Consider the following 19,526-nt stretch of genomic DNA (forward strand, 5'->3'; position numbering starts at 1 on the left):
GGGCGAGGTGGGGGTGGTGGGACAAGGGAAACGAGCGTGAACACGCGAATGTCACCGCCTCGCTCGCTTCCAATCCGCGCAGACCGGGTTGAAACAAGTCCGATCCACCCACGGCCGAGCGGGCCGGCGGCGGGCTGGGAGCGCTCGCCAGCCGCCGCTGAGGCAGCGAAGCGGCAGGGGGGAACCGACCCCGTTCCCCCGACACGGAGGCGGCCGCTCCCCAGGGGAAGGGGCGGGAGCGGCCCCGCACGACAAGGGGCGTGGCGCGTGGGCGCCCAGCGTGTGGGGCAGCTGCCGCCCGGCTCGCCAGGCGACGGAGGAAGGAGGAGGCCGGGGCTGCAGGGCGAAGGAGGAGAGCGACGAGGCCTGGGCCCACAGAACGTGTCCCGGGGCCGCAGGGAAAAGGGGTGTCCTGAAAGAGCGGTGCCTCCCATGCGAAGGGAGACCACGGAGCTAACCGTCCCGAGGCCCCTCGGGAAGGCTGCGGGGAAGGGCTCGGGTCCCGCCGGGATGGGAGCGGGGGGCCCTGGACGGGAAGCGACCGGCTCAGCCAAGGCTGGGAGCCTCGGACACGGCCCCGCCTTACCTCCCGCACGGCGGCGGCTCCTGCCTCGCCTGCTGCGAGCGGTGCAAAGGCCGAGCCCCTCGCGCCGGACACCGGTGCCCGCGGGTGGGGAGTCGGCGGCCGAGCTCGCCCCAGCCCCGCACTCTCGGCCCAGCCCCACCCCTTCCCTCGCCCAGCGGCCACAATTGGCAGAGCCACGTCCATCCGGAAGGCCCCGCCCCCCTCGAGGCCCACGGCTGCCAATCCTCAGCGACCACCCGTTCGCCTTCGCTACCGGTCTTAAAAAAAGGGCATGGTGCCCCCCCCCCCCCCCCCCTATTGGCTGGGGCTTAGCCCCTGCCTTCAGGTTCCTATTGGCTTCTACAGCTTGCAATCTTTAACCCGCCGGCTTTCTGATTGGCCTTCTTTAAGGCTATGTGGGCACGTCACCTTCCTGCTTCTTGCCCTTAGCCGCTGCTGAAGGAGACGGGATTGGCTGGGGTGTAGGAGTTGCCGCTTCTCATTGGCCATTAGGCAGCACGGGCTCCATCCTCGCGCGCTATGTGACGCCGACGTGATGACGTTGAGAGCGGCCTGGCCTGGTTCCCAAGATGGCGGCGCGCAGGGCGCGGAGGTTGCGCTGTCGTTAGACGCTCCACGCTCCGGTGGGGTCTCCTCCCCCGCGCCTGGCTTGTGAGTACGCCTCGCACGTGTGGGGCCGCGGCGGCTGGGGCCTCCCTACTCTTCCTTGGCCGCCCACTGGCGGGAGCCGGGGCCTGAGGAAGAGGTGAAGGAAGCCGAGAGGCTGGGGCGGGAGCGAGCGAGCGCCTCCCCGGGCACCGACAACTTCGGCGGCAGGCGGGCAGGCTCTGGGAGGCGCTGAGCACACCCCGCCGGTTTGGAACTCTAGGGGACGGGGCTGGGCTCTCAGGCGGCTGGTTCGTGTAAGGTAGGATGGAAAAAGCCTAGGACTAGGCTACTGAGATCGTCTGTTGGGTGCGTGGAAAGGCAGAAGCAGGACTTCCCTCGCTCTTTTCGGTCGTTATGGTTTGGGGTGCTTGAGCTAGTTCCTTTAGGATGTTTTCGATTATTCTAGTTTTGCATTCAAAAGTACTTTCGCTGCATATAGTAGCAGCTGTTGTTGCTTCCGGCGATTTTAGTACTAACTGGATTTTAAACTGTTCAGAGCTTGGGAAGCAAAATAGCTTGTAAGGAAGAAGAACCGTAACTGCTATAAAAAGTAACGCTTTCTTGGTAAAGACGGTAAGAACGTGTGGTCGTGGCAGGGTGCTCTTTTGTTGCTTCTTGAAATACTTTTAAGTAGCCATTTGCTTATTTGTGGTAAAGGTTGGATTGGTCTGTGACTGGGACCATCAGTTGTGAAGGTTCTTCCAAAACCAACGTGAAACAAAGACGGTTTCCTTTTTTTCTGGAAAACAGAAACTTCGTGAAGTTGATTGAGATGCCGATCACAGGCATCGTTTTTCTGGCAGTTCATGTAAGCTTTCTTCCGTTTTCAGAAGGGAAACATCTGGAAAATTATAACAGTTTAAAATTAAGAGTTTTAAGTTTGGGTCTTCCTCTGACAGTTTTGCTTAATCTGTTGCATCGTAATCGTTATTTATTAAGCGAACCTTTGCAGGTGACTGGAGTAATTTGAGCATAGTATTTGTAATTTATTGAATTACTCTGAGAATAGTCTTATGCATGAAAGAAATAACGGCAGTGAGACAGTCTCCATTCTGTGTGTAAATTGAGGCATGACTGAACATCAGTCATACATACCAGAAAGTTGCCTGTAGAGCTTGGTGATGTACATACATTGAATATACATACAGAAAGTGTTGGTAAAGTTATGAATAGTGAGTTGATATCCCTCCCAACTTTTAAAATCTTGCTGCTGCCATCACTGACTTGGTTTTCCTTATTTTATGGACAAAATAGGAGAAAGTTGTTCTACTGAGAACTAACTGGTAGAGCTGTTAATGCATTCTTGAAGTTTCTTTATTAAACAGGTAATAACAAAGATTACCTGTGTCTGTTTCTTTGAGGTGACTTTGTGTTACTATGGGGAGGATAAGGGCAAGGTTAAATATTGTTTGCCTTTGAGTGTAGAAAATGTCCCTTCTAATGGGCAAGGCTAAACACACCTTTCTCTTTACTCATCTTTGAGCAGACGGAGGTTGGGGGGGAATCCTTTTTCTAAGAGTTCCTTTTGTCTTAAAGGTTCTGAAGCGACTACCTGAAGACTTCCTTTTTGAAAACTTAAAAAGCAAGAACAATTCTGTTTTAATAAATGAAGGAGAATAAGGAAAATTCCAGCCCTTCTGTAAACTTGGCAAACCTGGACCATACAAAGCCATGTTGGTACTGGGATAAGAAAGATTTGGCACATACACCGTCACAGCTAGAAGGGCTTGATCCAGCTACTGAGGCCCGATACCGCAGGGAAGGGGCCAGATTCATATTCGATGTGGGAACACGTTTAGGGCTGTATCCTTTAAACTCATGTTACTGTGAAATGTCTTTATGAATGGGGACTTTCTGAATGAATCTACAGGAAATGTCATGTGCTCAGTTAGCTGTTCAGATATTTCTTAATCATTAACCAAAAATCTCCTTGAGTTTACTTTTGAGGTAACGTGTTCCTGCACATTTTTTATCATTTTTTATTCATTGGATAAACAATATTTCAGCTGAAACATTTTGGCAACAGAGAAGTAAGGTGATACAGAATTGTCAATTAAGGATGACTTTTGGCAGCTGTGAAACTCAAGTCTTTTAGTACATGAATCTATGTAACTTGTCAAATCTTGCATTTAGCATTCAATTTCTTGTGTTGGATATTGCAATTCAGTATTTTGCCTCTGAGGCTTATAACATCTACCTCCCCACTCTTGCTGGGTTTTATGTTTGTTGCTTTTTGTTTGGTTTTGGTTTTGTGTTTTTTTTTTTGTTATTGCTGTTTAGAATGGGATTTACAACTTTGTGTATATTAGTAAATTCCATTCTCTCATAGACTGGCACTTAAAGTTCTTGCTTCCTATTACACTCCTATGCTTCTTTTAATCCCCTCAGTTCTTTGTTTAATAAAACCTGGTGAAGAAATTTTACTCTTATTAAAGAGTAGGGAGTATGTTCAGAATTTCTTTCCCTTTGTAAGTGTGAATAGTTAGTAACCTTTCTCCACACCAGCATTTTAATGTGAAATGATAATTTTTCTGTTCTTTTATGTACTTATTTGGGTTTTGATCTTCTCTGAAGCAGGTGTGATTTAACATCAGGATGACCTTGCGTGGATCTTCTTATAAATGTGATTTTGACTTTGCACACTTCCAGTAAATGCTTCTGGGCTGAATCATAATATTTACAGAACCATAAGGGGGCTTGTGACATTTTTCCCCTAAAGCTTCTGTTTTACTTGTGTTGTTTTCTAGCTGGTCGCTGAACTTGTGGTACTTGATAAAGCCGAATATATATTTTCCTCTGTGCATGTTTGGTTTTAAATTTGTTTTATGTTTGAAAGTCCTTATACTGCACCACAGACATTATGATACTCTAGCAACCGGAATAATTTATTTCCATCGGTTTTATATGTTTCATTCCTTCAAACAATTCCCAAGATATGTAAGTATTTACAGTATTGATGACCTTGTACAGTGATTGCACTGGGCATGCACTATTGAAGTGGTGCTAAGTCACTTGGGTACTAGTGCTGGCCACCACTCTCGATGAAAACTAAGCGTTTTATCTTTTAATCATAACAGCTTAAAATACGCAGTTCTTGTTTGTTTGTACATTTCTATTCAGGCTTAGAAACACACAGCAGTTATGTCTGAAGATGCTGTTCTTTAGAAGTAACAGCTATAGTGCTGGTGCTCCTGTATTGGCTAAAAGAAAAAAAAGAAGTGCAATAGCATCTTAAGACTCCTTGATAGTCCAGGTCAAATTCTGTTTTGGATGCCTGACCTTGAAATAAAGTTGTATAAGACAGACAGTCCTCCAAATTCTATAGTTTTTTCTTGGAGAAAGTAAAGGTTTAAATTAACATCATAATAAAATTAGAAATTAATATGCTCTCTAAGTCCTTGCGAACTTTCATAGAACTGTTAATGGAAATTGAGAGTGCTTTTTTTACAGCGTTAGACTGTATTGCATATGTACATGCAGACAACTTTTTGAAAGCACTCTGTTTTTTTTAGGTGACAGGAGCCTGCTGTCTCTTCCTAGCAGGAAAAGTTGAAGAAACACCTAAGAAATGTAAAGACATAATTAAAACAGCTCGTAGCTTGCTTAATGATGTACAGTTTGGGCAGTTTGGAGATGACCCAAAGGTAAAAACATTCATGTTGAAATTGATTTCATCCTGTTGCTCAAGCAAAGTGGCAAACATTCCTAAGAGAACTGGCCGATTTTCCATTGTTCTAATTTTAACTATACATTCAGCGTGCATTTATGGCTCTTTTGGGTAATGTGATAGATAGGCTTTGGAACCTACTGGGATAATTGTATAAAAAGTTTACATTTGATTTCATGTCAATTCTGATGTTATTTTGCAAATTAAAGTAAATTTGAGTAATTCTGGTTAGGGCTAGAAGTGTTATCAAGATGTAAACCGTATTTGACAGTCTTAGTATCATTTTAGGAAGCAATAGCAAATCAAAAGTCAAAGAACTAAATCTCAAAAGTATTGAAGTTTCCTGTTTACAGTATTTGACTTAGCAAAACTATGTTTCTCTCAAAATTTGCTTATTATAAATAGCAGAAGGATCTGAAACTCAGAAGAGGGATGTTGTGACAGCTTACCATTTTGTTGTAGTTTTGTTTATTTGGCATTTTCATGCTGTGTCTGGTTTGGTTCTTTCCTCCATGGAGGAAACCAATCTTAAATACCATATCCCCTCTTCTGACTCCAATTAATGTGAAGGAAAAGTATCTGAGTTTACAATAATGTTTGAAGTTGGAGAAATTTCTGTTCCTCTCGGAGGCAAATCCTAATCAAGCAAATGCAGACGAGCATATTTGCCTGGAGGTGTGTGTAGTCGTGCTTTATGCCAGCATAAAGTATTTGTGCTGGTACTTTATTATTCCTTCTTTTACTCACATATTGTGGTTATCCTGTAATATTCTCTAGGAAGAAGTGATGGTCCTTGAAAGAATCTTACTACAAACAATAAAGTTTGATTTGCAAGTGGAACATCCATACCAGTTTCTTCTCAAGTATGCCAAACAACTCAAAGGTAAAATATTACAGGGTGAGCAAGTAATACCTGTTGTTAGTTTTCAGAACTTAATTTACAATAACAGTGCAAGAATATTCCATACTGTTTGTCCTTCCTAATTTTATTTCTTGTAACTTTCGTGATTGTTTTTCAGGAGACAAAAATAAAATTCAAAAACTGGTTCAAATGGCATGGACATTTGTTAATGACAGGTAAGACACTCCTACAAAACCTTTTGAAAGTGAAACACTTTCTGTTGCTTACTTTAGTCTCTGATTAGATATTTCTTTGGCATTTTTCTTTTCTGCTTGTTACATGTTTTCATGATCAGGTTCATCAGCATTTCTTCCATCATTACCATGGTAGTTCCATTGAGCGGGGAATCTAGGATAAGTATAGAAGTAGACCATTAAGACCTTTGCAGTTTTGAGGTAATGATTTAGTGCTGCATTAAAAAAAGCTCCTGTTTGAAAGAGCCAAACAAAATTATAGAACTCCAGGATAGAAGCTGACTTTTTCCCCAGTCTGAAAAACATGTCACTTCCTGGGAGAAGCTTCCACTTCCCAATTCCATTGTGTTGGTCAATTTTTTTTTTTTTAAGCAGTGCTTTGGTAGAAATAAACAAGCCATTAAATTCAGGGAGGAATACAGGTTTTAGTGCTAAATTTACAATTTCTTGAATATTGGAGGTGCAATACAAGGATCACATCACTTAATAGGAGTGTGTGCAGAAGCACTTCTCATGTGTAGTGTGGCACTGAAAAAAAAATGCCCACCCCAAAAAAGCCAAATCCAAACCAAAAACTTCCACAAAACAACCCAATACACTATAGCCTTGTTGAAGAGGATTCTGCGGAGCTGGGCAAGTTAATTCAGCAAGGATGTCTAAATGTAATTTTTAATTTCTGTACAAAACCTGAAAAAAAGTGTAAATGGCCTGATTATCCAGAAATGCTAAATAGACTGCTTTCAGTTATATCTACAGCAATAGAACACCATAAAAAATATGCATTTTTTATTTAGATGCCTAATTTGTGGTACCCCAGTGTGGTCCACTTTCTGTAGATACCACCTAAAATCTCTAAATTTGAGCCAAAGGTTGTTTAATGTATTTGGATGTCAAGAGATGTTCACTTCAGCTGCTCTCAGTCTTTCAGGTGTTGATCTTACAGGAAGAACAAAAAGTATGGTTTGACTGTCACTGCTGAGTCTGTCAGTGAGAACTTTAAGGATGTAATAAAGACTTAGCTAGCTAGCTGGAGCTAAGAGTCTTTAAGCAGATTGTTACAGAGTCTGTGGAGGAAAAATTAAAGGAAGACAAAAAAGAGAAAACCTGATCTTATAATTTAAAATTAATATTGGGAAACAGTAACTTTGATTATGACAGGAACTTAATTAATGTCAATAATACCAGTTGTCTCAGCATTAGGTTCATCAGAAGCTATTCAAGAGAGAACCTTTTACAGTTTTTACAGCTTGATCTAAAACTTGCATTGTGCTTTACAAGTTCATGTTGGCTGTTCAGGGGAGAGGGGAATGGGTAGTATTTGTTTACATTTTATAGCAAAACATTGGGAAACTCCAAAATCCAAATGTGCCTATCATTCTCTAACCAGTGTAATGCAGTGACAGCACACTTTTGTAGCATGAAACATGAACACTGTATTTAGTTAACATTACAGGTGAGAATCAGTGGAAAGTAGCTGCCCCTACTTGGAATGTAATGCTGTCTTTTCTTCTTCTTCCACACTCATATAGTTTTATCTTTTCTACTTTTCAACTCTAAACTTGATGTTCCTAAGTGGTGCTTTGCTTGTATAGACGTATGTCACCTGAATTACCTGCGTAAAATTACCTTGTTTCATTATAGCAGTAGTGCAGAAACAGTTACATAAACTCTTCAGTTTAACAAGGATCTTAATTTTAATTGCCTCAGATGTTAAAGTGTTGTGGGATTTTATACCATGTTAATTATAGCTGTTGTACATTGAAGTGTTGTACTGCAACAGAGATCTTCATGGTTGTGGGGGTCATTTATTACTACTATTACATATTTTTATTTATTTTTATTCCAGTCTCTGCACTACACTGTCACTGCAGTGGGAACCTGAGATCATAGCTGTTGCAGTTATGTACTTAGCAGGCCGTTTGTGTAAGTTTGAAATACAGGAATGGACATCAAAACCAATGTACAGACGATGGTGGGAGCAATTTGTCCAAGATGTTCCTGTTGATGTTCTGGAAGGTATGAAAAAACATTTGCAACAGATGGAGGAATATTTCCTTTAACTGTGATCTAGCCCATAAGTAAATGCAAACTGCTTTCTATCTATTTAGTCAAAATAATTGTGTAGACTATATAACTCGGGTCACATATGCTATGCCTTAACCAGGGTTTAAATAAAACTGATTAGACTGACTTAGTCTGGAGGCACACTTGGTTATTATGACAAGTATTTTGGTCAGTATTTCCTTTATGATTTGTTTAGTTTATAACACAACTAATTAGCTGCAAAATTGTCATGGTGTATGTTTTCTATTTTTTTAATTATTCCCTTTTCCCCATTTAAAATAAGCAGTCTGGTGAACACTAGAACTACTGGAGCCTGATTTCCAGTGTTTTCTCATTGATGATTGACCTCTTCAACTGAATTCCGCTTGGTTGTTTTTTGGTTTTGTTTTTTTATGGTGTACCACGACTGAGGAAGAGATTACGGGGGTGAATTCTGATGGGATGAATTACGAATCTTTGTCATGAATACAGATATCTTGATAATATTTAATTTGTGTACATATATTGTTTACATTTACCTGCTGCTTGTACTTTTGAGGGAGAGAGCCCCAGGAAGTTCATAAAATAAACCTAGACCTTTCTTGACTCTTATTAATTAAATAGTGGTTATGTGGTCACTGATTTGTCTTCATTAAAGTTCGTACTGTCTTACCTGGTATAAATGTCAGGCAAAGCATACTTCTAGTTCCATAAACTGCTTTAGAAGCCTTTAAAAATTTATGTTTATCACAGTCTGGCATTGGGTTCTAAAAATTTTTTAAGTGGAATACTATATGTTGCCCTTAACTTTTAGGTGAATATTCTACAGTTCTGATGATTTCTTAGATGGTTACTTGATGTGTTTTTATTATGGCTTTTTTTCAGGGTTCCTTCAGTTTCAGATAGATCCTTTGTTGAATCCTCATCAAAGAAGGTTGTAGAATGGGCATTTCTCCAGTTTCTGCTACTGCACCAGTGAATGCTCATGAACTCATTTAGCTTTCCTAGAAAGGTTTTCTTTAACTTGAGTGCTGCTCTTGCACCTGGTTATCAGCTGGTCCTACGTGTTTCTTACAGCCTTGAGCTCCTAATGTGTTGGAAGAATTTAGTACTAGCCCTTTATTTAGTTTTCTAAAACTCTTTTGACTGGCCTAACTAGACATGTAAGTTTTAACATAAATCTTCTTTCCATCACTTTCTTACTGTATTACTACCCTGTTGTTACACAGTTACTTGGCTGTCCAAGTGCACAGTAATGATGTGGTATATTAATACCAAGACACTTTGTTCTTCTTCTGGAAGGTGTGCGTCTACATCTACATGTTGTTCAGCACAGGCAGAAGAAACTCTGAAATGCAAATATAAATTGAAAAATAGGCTGTTTTGAAAGAGTTAAGCTGAGTTTATAATTGTATATTAAATGTACACTTGTACATTATGGGAGTATAATATTTTTGGATTATTTTTTTTAAGACATCTGTCATCAGATCCTGGATCTATACTCACAAGGAAAACAGCAAATGCCTCATCATACGCCTCACCAGTTACAGCAGCCACCATCTCTTCAATCTACACCCCAGACACCTACGGTACAGCAATTACAGCAGTCTCAGGGTTCAGAGCAATCACAGACTCAGCAGCAAAAAGAGTCGCAACAGTCAGCACAGCAGCAGCAGCAAACACAAGCACAGCAGTCTAAAAAGCCCTCTCCCCAGTCAAGTCCTCCTAGACAGATTAAAAGACCAGCAGTAAGTTTAACTTTGAACTTTAACTTGCATTTTATTGTCAAGCTGATCTGACATTCATTTGATTTGAAGCCTGCAGCGTGCAGCAGACTTGCATTTGCTTTAAAAACAAGCCTGGTAATTAATTTGGTATGGTAGACTTCCGTTGGTTATATGGCAAGGTATGTTAGCATAGATGGTAAACTGTTCACTGGTTATATGACAAGTATGTTAGTTTTGGCATACTGCATTTGTATGCCACATGAGGCAAAACCAGTGGAGAGACTTTTTAAGTCAGCATGACTTATTAAGATTCTAATTGTTTGTGGTTCTGTACTATCAAGTTCTGTTGTTTCTGCTGTTAAGCAGGCTTGATTTAGGGAAGGTCTCTTGTGCCATACCTGAATGTAGATGTGCATAATGCTGATGAAGATGTTATTTGACTCTGGTCTTTGGTTACAATTCTCTTACATAGAATGATGACTTCTAAAAGCATGTCAAAATTTTAAAATTCTTAAAGTATTTCAAAATAATTTAGTAACAGTAGAAGCCTATAAATGTATCATACACTGCTGAAGTCTCACTTTGTATTGTCACCCCATCATTGAAAATAAGAAGGTAAATTAGAAGTTGGCTAATATCACAAGTACTCAGAGTGCTTTCCCACAGTAATCAAATTCAGCTGAAGCTTTGATCTTTAATCTGCATTTTTTGTTGTTTGTTTGGGGAGGGTTTTTTTTCACTTGTACATTATATTAAAAAAAAAAAACCACAACCAAAGAAATGGAAACAAAAAAACAACCAAACAAAACAGGGGCTAAGGTGTTACCCAGATTTTCTTGTATGTATTTATTCAGAAGAGTCTTTTGAGAAGTAAAATATTTGGACCAAGTTCATTTAGAAAGTAAATTTTGTGTAGCTTTTGCACCTTTTTCTCTAACTTGTAATTAATGCATGCCCAAATTAGAGAACAGACATCAAGGAAAAAACAAAACCAAAACCAAAACAAAACAAGAACAGAAAAAACACCCCAAAAACCAGGAAGAAGCAACAAATAATAGAATGAGATAGAACTGGAAGAGTGCAGCATCTTTCTAATAGCAGCCTCCCAAAAAAAGAGAATGTAGTGCTGTAAAACCTTGGTCTCTTGTAATTGCAGAACATATCCTACTACTAGAGGGAAAAATCTGTACTGAAATGTGTAATTCTTTGCACTGAACTTCAGAGTTGTTTAAGACTGAGGAAGTTGGGGCTGTTCAGGATGGAGAAGAGAAGGCTGCATGGAGATCTCATAGCAGCCTTCCAGTATCTGAAGGGGGCCTATAGGGATGCTGGGGAGGGACTCTTCATTAGGGACTGTAGTGACAGGACAAGGGGTAACGGGTTAAACAGGGGAAGTTTAGATTGGATATAAGGAAGGAATTCTTTCCTGTTAGGATGGTGAGGCATTGGAATGGGTTGCCCAGGGAAGTTGTGAATGCTCCATCCCTGGCAGTGTTCAAGACCAGGCTGGATAGAGCCTTGGATGATATGGTTTAGTGGAAGGTGTCCCTGCCCACGGCAGGGGGGTTGGAACTAAATGATCTTAAGGTCCTTTCCAACCCTAACTATTCTATGATTCTATGATAGAAAGCTGATAAAATTTGTTAATTAGCTTGAAAATTGGGAGAGCTCTTTATAGTTAGTATTTCTTTTCATACTTCTGCCATTGGCATAATTCTGCTTGCATGGGTTGTTAGATCTGTTGGGCAATGAACTTATCTGCCCAACCCCACCCACTCTTCCCTCTCCCCCCGCAGCAAAAACGCCTGGAACATCATTGAGTCATGAATGGTTTGGGTTGGAAGGGACCTTAAAATGTACTTTCAGCCGCCTGCCACAGGCCAGGTTGCCCAAACCCCCATCCAGGCTGGCCTAGAACACTTCCAGGGATTGGGCAGCCACAACTTTTCTGGGAAACCTGTACCAGTGGAAGTGAATAGTGCAGATAAAAAGGTGTAAGTCCTGGTATATCACAGGCATCCAGAACAGATATAAAGCAAAGGGTGACTCAGTAGCACTTTCATAGCAGAACAGCACAGGCAGCATGAATTTGAGAAAAGCAAATGTGAAGGTCTGAAATTGTTTGTTCTTCAGAAAGCAGTCTAGGGGAACAAGATGTGTAGTGCTTGAAAGATTTACTTGGTGCCTCTAAAATGTTCTTCAGTTAGATGTACCATAAATCTTACTTAAAATGTTTGCCTCCTATAAATAGGGCTTGTGTGGCTTCTCCTTTGGTTTGTACAGAACATAAATACACTTTGTTCCTGGAGGCTGTGTTATCTGTTTACAAGAATTCATATAACTCGGTTACCTTCTACTGAGCCATGATACTTTCAGTTAGCTGAGGAATTGGCCCATGACTTACAGGCTTATACCAAATGTCTAAAGTATATGCACATCCTTTACATCTCTAGTAGTGAGGAGCACTTTAATGTCCAGTTGTCTTCATTAAAAACATACTGGTGAAAATCATTAGATGTAAATAGGGTATTTAGTTTGGTTAAACTAGAAACTGCTAGTGGGAGCAATTTCAATGCATATGCAAACAGCATTGAAAGAACAGCTCTACTGAGGTATGGATTTAGCTAATTAAATAACAATCAGCATGCTAATAAATAATGTTGACCCTGGGATATGATGGCTGAAGCAGTACAGTGCAGTGGAAGGACCAAAAAAACCTTCATCTCTTTTGGCAGCTGCCATTATTAGAGAAATGACTTAGTTTTTATATGGTTTGGTTTTGTTGCTTCTTGATTGATTTTTTTTTTTTTTTCCTTTAGCTTAAATGCAATTTAAACTGATGTGTGGATTTCTGTCACATGAGATACTTGGCTCCAGTTGCTTCTTCCGTTCCAATGGTGTGCCTCAGCAACATTATTTTCTGAACACTGCTTCATGTTAAGAAATGCACAATAATAGAATTACTTGCCTCTTGAAATAATTAACTGACCTCACAAATGAGTAATTTTGGGGAATATTGCAATAAGTAGTGAAGACTTGCTTCTATTTGAACATGCAGGGAGATCTGATGTTTGCATGCAGTTTTACAGGCAAGGAATTTAGTGCTAGAAAATTGAGAAAAGGCCACCCAGCAAAATGAAGGCAATAGATGAGTTTGTGAGAGTCATCAAGAAAAGTACGTATGTTTGGAATGGGAAGGTAAAGATTGTCTTTGAAAAGCAAGAGAGCAGCCAGAAAGGGGGTGGCCAGAGTTAAATTGAAATGACTATGAATATAAGAATGAGTTAGCCACAAGCAGGCCTTGAGTTCCTTTGTATTGGACAGCAAAAATCTTGAGAACACCCATCAGAATTAAGGAACATTGTTCAAGTTGGCCTGAAATACATGTTCCTTCTTGGTGTGGAAAGTAATGTGATGGGGGCTGAGCAACAATTTGTGAAAGTAAAGACACTGGAGGTAAATAGTCTCTTAAAAAGAATCCTTTCATTGAAAAGACAGAGAAACCACGTACCACAGTCCTCTTCTATCATTAATTTTAAATACGTTTGTAACTATGCTTATTGTACTTAAAATTTCAGTGAGGTTTTCTTCTTTTCTCAAACACCATTGCTAGCCATCTCAGTTGGACTAAGTAAACTGGAAAGATTTTTTGCAACAAAACAAAAAGCAACCAAAAACTTGGGATTGGAAGGATGATGGGAGGTTTTGTGGGTTTTGCTCAGTGTGCATAAAGTTTATTTTCTAGCGTAGTATTTGACTTTTATACAGTGCTTTCCATCTGAAGGCTTCCAAAATGTTTTACACTGAGCAATGCTTTCACTGCCCTCCTGTCCTGGTAAATAAAGCATAAAGGCCTGAAATGATTTTGGCAAAGGTTGAATGACAGGTCAAAGCAGAATCAGGAACAGAGTCCAAGTCTCTTGCTTTCAGCTCAGTGAGCAGTGTACCGGACCGTGACGTATGTGCAGTGGATGATAAGTAAGTTAAATGAGATGCAACACTCAGCAGTGAAAACAGCGGGAAAATGCTGGATCTAAAATGCCTGCATTTTTTATTTTATTTTTTTTTTTTCTTCAGCCTTATTCATTCTGCCAGTTAAGCTGGGCTTTCCCAATGTGATTTGACTTTTTGCAGTGTTTGTGTTGCATCTGTCTAAAGAGACTGGACGTTATTAGCCTCCTAATAAAAAGACAGGAATAAATAAAGGGTTTGTCCTGCGTCCTTTTATGGAAGGGAGGAGGAAACTGGTTCTGAGTTGGAAACTGGTTCTGTTTTAGTCTGAACCATACAAATACTTTTCAGCAGGTTGCAAGTTGTTTCCTGTTTTGCTCACTTACTAGAATTTTAAAATGCTTTGTAATTTGCAAAGGTCTTATTTCCTTTTTTTTTTTTTTTTTAAACAGGCTGTATCTCCAAAGGAAGAGACAAAGACACAAGGTAAAGGATGATATTCTATATTGCTTGCATTTTACTGCTTTAAGCAAAGTAAGTAATTTGCTGATGTACACTTAGTTTGTTTGCTTACAGCCTTGGTAGTTTGAAACTATTCTGATTCTAATGATGTGTCTCTAAATATATACTGTAACAATAAATGTTCCTTTAAATATATACTGCAACGTAAAGTGTTCCAAAATGCAAAACTTGAAAAAGTGGAGTATAACTTTTTCGCAAGTGCAGCCCCTTAATACGGTCTATTCAGTAGAAGTCTTGCTAGCCTACTTAACTCTCGATGTGTAACTCTGTGCATCATTTGGAGTAGTTCTTCAGCAAGTGGTAGGACCTTGAAGCAATTGAAGGTGCCATGTCATTAAATAGCTGCACTAATGATATGTCTGTTGGTTGTCAGTGGCATTTGTAATTAGTTGTTGGCATGGTTGCCAGTGAAAAGTATTTCGTATTAATAAATAGTCTAGATAAAGAAATGCTTCATTGCAGTGATCACATCTAGTTCTTTTTGTTTGGGGGGTTTTCTTCATTTTGCTCTTCTGGAGCAATGTATTTCGGGATAGCTATGATGTGATTCTGTAACCTTTCCTTAAGTAAGTCTGGCAGTTCCCCCCTCTCCAGCTCTGCAGGTAGATTCCAGAGAGCTGTCTCTTCTCCCTCCTGTGCAATTGCAGTTTTGTTTTATTTCTAGACACATGTCCCCTAGCAGAGAGTAATTCAACATTTTCTTAGATTTGTTTAAACTATTTGCAAGGTACAGTTTAGTGCTAGAAAAACGTACATATGCTCGTCTTCACTTATCTACTGTTATTGGACAACTTGTCCCTAGTTAAAAAATACACAGTTTGAACTTACAGGCATGTGTTCTTTAGAAGACTTCTGTGTAATGCTTGATGCCACTTTATTTATACAAAGGTCTTTATTTTAGCTTTCTTTTATTACACGTAGCTAGTATGTAGGATTTCCACTGTACTTTTGCTTAGTGTAATATGATAATCATTAGTGTGAGACCAGAGTTAGAATTTGGAAAATATTGCAAAGCAATGCCCAATTAGGAACTTCCAAATGTTTTTTAGAAGCACCACCATCTAAAATTCCTAAAATTGAAACTTCACATCCACCAATACCTCCTGCACATCCACCTCCAGGTAAGCTTTCATTTTCTTAAATACATTTGCTCTTGCTGTTAATTGTCTTGCTTTTCATTCAGAAGATGGTCACAGTGAGGGGGCAGGGGTTGTTGACCTGATTAATCAGCTTGGCAAGTAAAAGGTAGGTAAGCTCTAGAGGGAATTCGATCTTGGTAGCACAGGCTTTTCCATACAGACGCAAAGAAGCTATGATGGAAACAAGACTGTACTAGGTGGACAAAGGCAGAACAGAGTTGTGACTGTTAAAGGCCTAGAAGACTATAATTGTCACTAGCAGGCAGAAAAGGGACTTACGTGCTCAAAAGGATGGCAGATGCCATATTACGTTACTAAAGTAGCTTCCAGTTGTCCTACAGAAGTCCTCCATGTTGCATCCTTAGTATAGAAGTTCTGCAGGTGTGTAACTTCTGAACAGTAAGGGGGATGCTTTCATTGCTGTCTCCCAAAAGGGGGCTTGTATCTGCCAGAGAACTTTAACATTGCACATGACTTATGTTTGCAAAATGAATTGTACTGTTATAAAAATGTGCTTCCAGTGACTTGATGCATTAGCTGTCCTTCCAGTGACCCTTAAATATGACATAAATATCTTATAAAGCGTGGTCCATAATGTAACTCTAAGATGACAGCTTCTAGTAGGGAACTACAAGAGAGAATAAGTGCTCTGAAATATAGTAAGACCATTTTTCCTGTTTGTTAAAAATCAAATTAAGAATGAAGGAGTTCAGTGTTTACTATTCCTTCAGTTGTTAAATCTTGAGTGCATGTCTTGCATCCAGAATTATTCTGAAAATAAGCAAATGGGGAAATTACTGCCTGCTATAATTTGGGAACCAGAAGTCATTGAAATCATAGGTACCACAGCCAGCATACCCACCTTGCGTGATCTAATTATGTAGTTGTCCCAGGGGACAATTTTGCTGTTAAACTTGGGACTGCTTAGATACGGTAAATCCTGTGCAGGCAGGTAATGAATTTTTTTTCCCATGTTATCTAAAATTTTCTTCTTAGAATTTATGCAAGCAAATCACTGTGTAAGCATTGAAATATTTTAAGAATCTTTAGAGGCTAACTGGTTGTTGTGGGGGGCTCTGAGGAAAAATCAAGAATGCTTACTGACCAAATGAACAGAAGTTCTAGAAGGTGGATTTATCAAAATCTGTTTAGCACTGACTGTTTAGTTGTTGTATGTCACTGGAAATTACTGCCCTACATCTGTTTCTAAATAACTTTTCTTACTGAAGAATGTCTTAAATTTTTATATATACAAAGCAAGGTGGATGTCAGGATGCCCCAAACTCTTGTTTTGGTGGGCATTTTAATACTGACTGTATGACCATAGAGAGATCTTGCCATTAGGTCACTCTTCTCATTGTGGTATTCCTTACTTTATAGTGTCTGCATCAAGAGGAAAAAAAAATAACTTGGATTTTTATTTAAAGAGAAGACAGCTTAAAGCATGTTCTTCCCAGAAATGGCCAAGTATAGTTCTGTAAATTTCTGACCTGTTCATAAACTTTCCTAAACTGTCTGGTAGGGAGTTCCCTGGAATCAGTGGAAAAAAGCTGATAAGATTTCATGTCCCAAGCAACCTGTTGCTCTTTCTTACTTACCCTCCAGTTTTCATTTTATAAACAGGTTTAGAACCAACTGTTAAAGTCTTGAGACTTTGGACTGTATTCTCAAATGATTTCCAAATGTGAGAGGCAAGTGAAGTGCAGAGGGTAATCCCGGGCCATCTCCTGGGGTATAAAAGAGGAAGAAAGGAGTCCTTCTTCTGGACTAAAGAAGATTGAAGCATCATCAAAAGATTTTTGGTTTCTTGGGTCCCATGACTTCTGAATCTGTTAGTTGTGATTCTGTCCATCCAGTCTGCTTTCTGCTGGCTGCAGAACAATATTTAAATTGTAAGAAAATAGTAGTAAGAAAGGAAGATGCATTTAAGTTTTAGAATGGGAAAAGCTGACCTTGGATCTTTGTTAGGCAGCTTATTTTCTGGTGGCGTAAGAAGGTCTGACTGAGTATCATATGGCATTCAAAGACTTGGAGAATTGAGTCCTTCTTTGATAAGTTAACTGGAAATAAAATATAAAGCATTCAGGAGCTGATATTGCCACTATCCTTCAAAAAAATGAATGAAATTTTCTTTTCCAGAGCGCAAGCCTCCTTTGACAACTGCAGTTTCAATGGGAGAAGGAGAGCAATCTACTACTGTGGACTCGGTAGATATGCCAAAGGTCCAGATTCCTCCTCCTGCTCATCCTGCCCCAGTACATCAACCTCCACCTCTGCCGCATCGTCCCCCGCCCCCACCCCCCACCAGTTACATTACAGGGATGTCTACTACAAATTCCTATATGTCAGGGGAGGGTTATCAGAGTCTTCAGTCAATGATGAAAACAGAAGGACCAACTTACGGAGGTTTACCACCGGCCTATGGACCACCAGCTCATCTACCGTATCATCCTCATGTCTATCCTCCCAACCCTCCACCACCAGTTCCACCTCCACCCCCTACTTCTTTCCCCCCACCCAATATTCCACCTCCTACTCCAGGATATCCTCCTCCACCCACATACAACCCTAATTTCCCACCTCCAAGACTGCCTCCAACTCATGCAGTACCACCTCATCCACCTCCGGGGCTGGGAATGCCACCAGCCAGTTACCCCCCACCTACTGTTCCCCCAGGTGGACAGCCACCTGTACCACCTCCAATTCCACCACCTGGTATGCCACCTGTAGCAGGACTTGGACGTGCTACATGGATGAGATAGCATGAGGTAATTTGCACGATATCCGTTTCTAGGCAGGAGTAGCTAGCCAAAACCTACATTGTAAAGATGAAGAGGAGGGTAATTTGTATAATTTAGATGAAGAAATGAGGAGGTGAAATGAAAATTTAGCTGATCTGTTTGCAGTATTGTTTATGGTGAGTTATATAGGCTTCTAGATTTTAATCAGCTTTGCAGTATCCTAACTTTATACGTTTGACTTAAGTTTAAATTGTCTTGAGTTATTCCAGCACTGGATTACTTTGTACTAGAAAAACAGCCATATTGGCTCAATTGTATCAGCAAGAAGAAAATTTCCTTCTAGAAATCAGTGCCTATTTTTGCCTATCAAAATAGCCAGATACCATGAAATTTGATATGTTATAAGAAACCTTAGTGTTTAGCAATTAAAACAACACAATGTCAAGCGTAAAAGCTACTGTATTTAAGAAAGATTCTGAGTGCTAGCTGACTGGAATCATTTTGAGGTGTTGGCCTTGCTGATATTTTTGGTTTGGAATGTACTGGTATCTTAAAGTATTGTATGTTTACACCTATTTGCAAATTCCTGTACATAATATATATATTTTGTAAGTGTGAAAGTCTGAATGTAACAGCCTACTGTGATGAACATTCTGGTTATAAATGGGACTACCTTGCTCACATCTACTCAAATAAAATTGGTTCTGAAGTTAGTGGATTTCCAGGTTTTTCCTATTAGTTCAGAATTCATAACTGTGGTACTTATTGCAAGATATTTCAGCAGGGGTCTCCCAAATCTTACTCATCAGTTTATTTAAAAAGGATGTATTTTATTGTATTCAACTAGAAGTATACACTATCACAATCAATCTCTTACTTCATTTTTACTAAAATATTTCAAATGAATGTTTTACACACATTATTAAAAAAATCTGTACTATTACTTTCCCGCCCCTAAAAAGCCAGAGTGGTTCAGTAACAGGTAAAAACGCGTGCTAAGGTCTAAAGAATTTTGCTATATACACAACAGCAGGTGCTGACTTTTCCAGTTCTTTGTAAATCATATACAGAAAATAGAGCAGGGCTGTAAGATCACAGGTTTAACAGAAATCAAACTTTAAAACTGATTTCTAAAGCAGCACAAATAGACTTTCTCCACATTATGAAAAATATACAATTTTATCACTTTACAGTCATGCACTTTGAAGAAGATCAGTAGTACTCTTCCCCCCCCCCCCCCCCCCAGTTTTTAGAAAGTTAAAAGGTCACTTTAACACTGATTTCTTTTTATATCTAGTATTTGGATAAAAAATGTGCCATTCTCAAACAAGGTTGTGCTCAGCAGTCTTCGCAAGGTGCAGAGAGCCAGCTGAAGCTGGTTACACCACAGCATTTCCAAAACTGTTA

At 40.0% G+C, this 19,526-nt stretch overlaps 2 protein-coding genes across 6 annotated transcripts in view; one reads left to right on the plus strand and one right to left on the minus strand.

The window, feature by feature from the left end:
- SETD3 (SET domain containing 3, actin N3(tau)-histidine methyltransferase) overlaps positions 1 to 746 on the minus strand; it is a 61,339-nt gene extending 60,593 nt beyond the window's left edge. For 2 of the 3 annotated variants that reach the window (XM_061463962.1, XM_061463961.1), the window contains exon 1: positions 587 to 722. The gene's annotated coding sequence lies outside the window, so the exon portion shown is untranslated. Of the gene's footprint in view, positions 1 to 586 lie in introns of all 3 variants that reach the window. The other variant, XM_061463963.1, reaches the window with a different exon arrangement.
- Positions 747 to 1,014: 268 nt separating this feature from the next.
- Positions 1,015 to 18,832, plus strand: CCNK (cyclin K). Of its 3 annotated transcripts, none has more exons than XM_061463990.1 (11): positions 1,015 to 1,493; positions 2,771 to 3,037; positions 4,090 to 4,171; positions 4,747 to 4,878; positions 5,679 to 5,799; positions 5,921 to 5,978; positions 7,843 to 8,012; positions 9,513 to 9,787; positions 14,170 to 14,203; positions 15,289 to 15,360; positions 17,518 to 18,832. In XM_061463990.1, exons 2-11 carry the CDS (start codon positions 2,841 to 2,843, stop codon positions 18,138 to 18,140), a joined length of 1,764 nt encoding a protein of 587 aa, XP_061319974.1. In that variant the 5' UTR covers positions 1,015 to 1,493; positions 2,771 to 2,840; the 3' UTR covers positions 18,141 to 18,832. The 3 variants fall into 3 exon arrangements, with proteins under 3 accessions (XP_061319974.1, XP_061319975.1, XP_061319976.1); XM_061463991.1 differs by having other exon boundaries at positions 1,016 to 1,237; XM_061463992.1 differs by having other exon boundaries at positions 1,017 to 1,493; positions 5,679 to 5,784.
- Positions 18,833 to 19,526: the final 694 nt, after the last annotated feature.

The sequence above is a fragment of the Pezoporus flaviventris genome, unplaced genomic scaffold (assembly GCF_033815535.1).
Source record: "Pezoporus flaviventris isolate CSIRO_AGI_PZ_B2104156 unplaced genomic scaffold, CSIRO_AGI_Pfla_v1 ptg000036l, whole genome shotgun sequence".
In the NCBI taxonomy this organism is placed as follows: domain Eukaryota; kingdom Metazoa; phylum Chordata; class Aves; order Psittaciformes; family Psittacidae; genus Pezoporus; species Pezoporus flaviventris.

What these genes read in the sequence shown, in the direction of transcription:
- CCNK (XM_061463990.1), top strand. Translation starts at nt 2,841, where the DNA reads ATGAAGGAGAATAAGGAAAATTCCAGCCCTTCTGTAAACTTGGCAAAC. An exon ending in CAAAGGTAAAATATTACAGG is followed by an intron (nt 5,800 to 5,920) that starts GTGAGCAAGTAA and finishes ATTGTTTTTCAG; the next exon opens with GAGACAAAAATAAAATTCAA. An exon ending in GGAAGAGACAAAGACACAAG is followed by an intron (nt 14,204 to 15,288) that starts GTAAAGGATGAT and finishes AATGTTTTTTAG; the next exon opens with AAGCACCACCATCTAAAATT.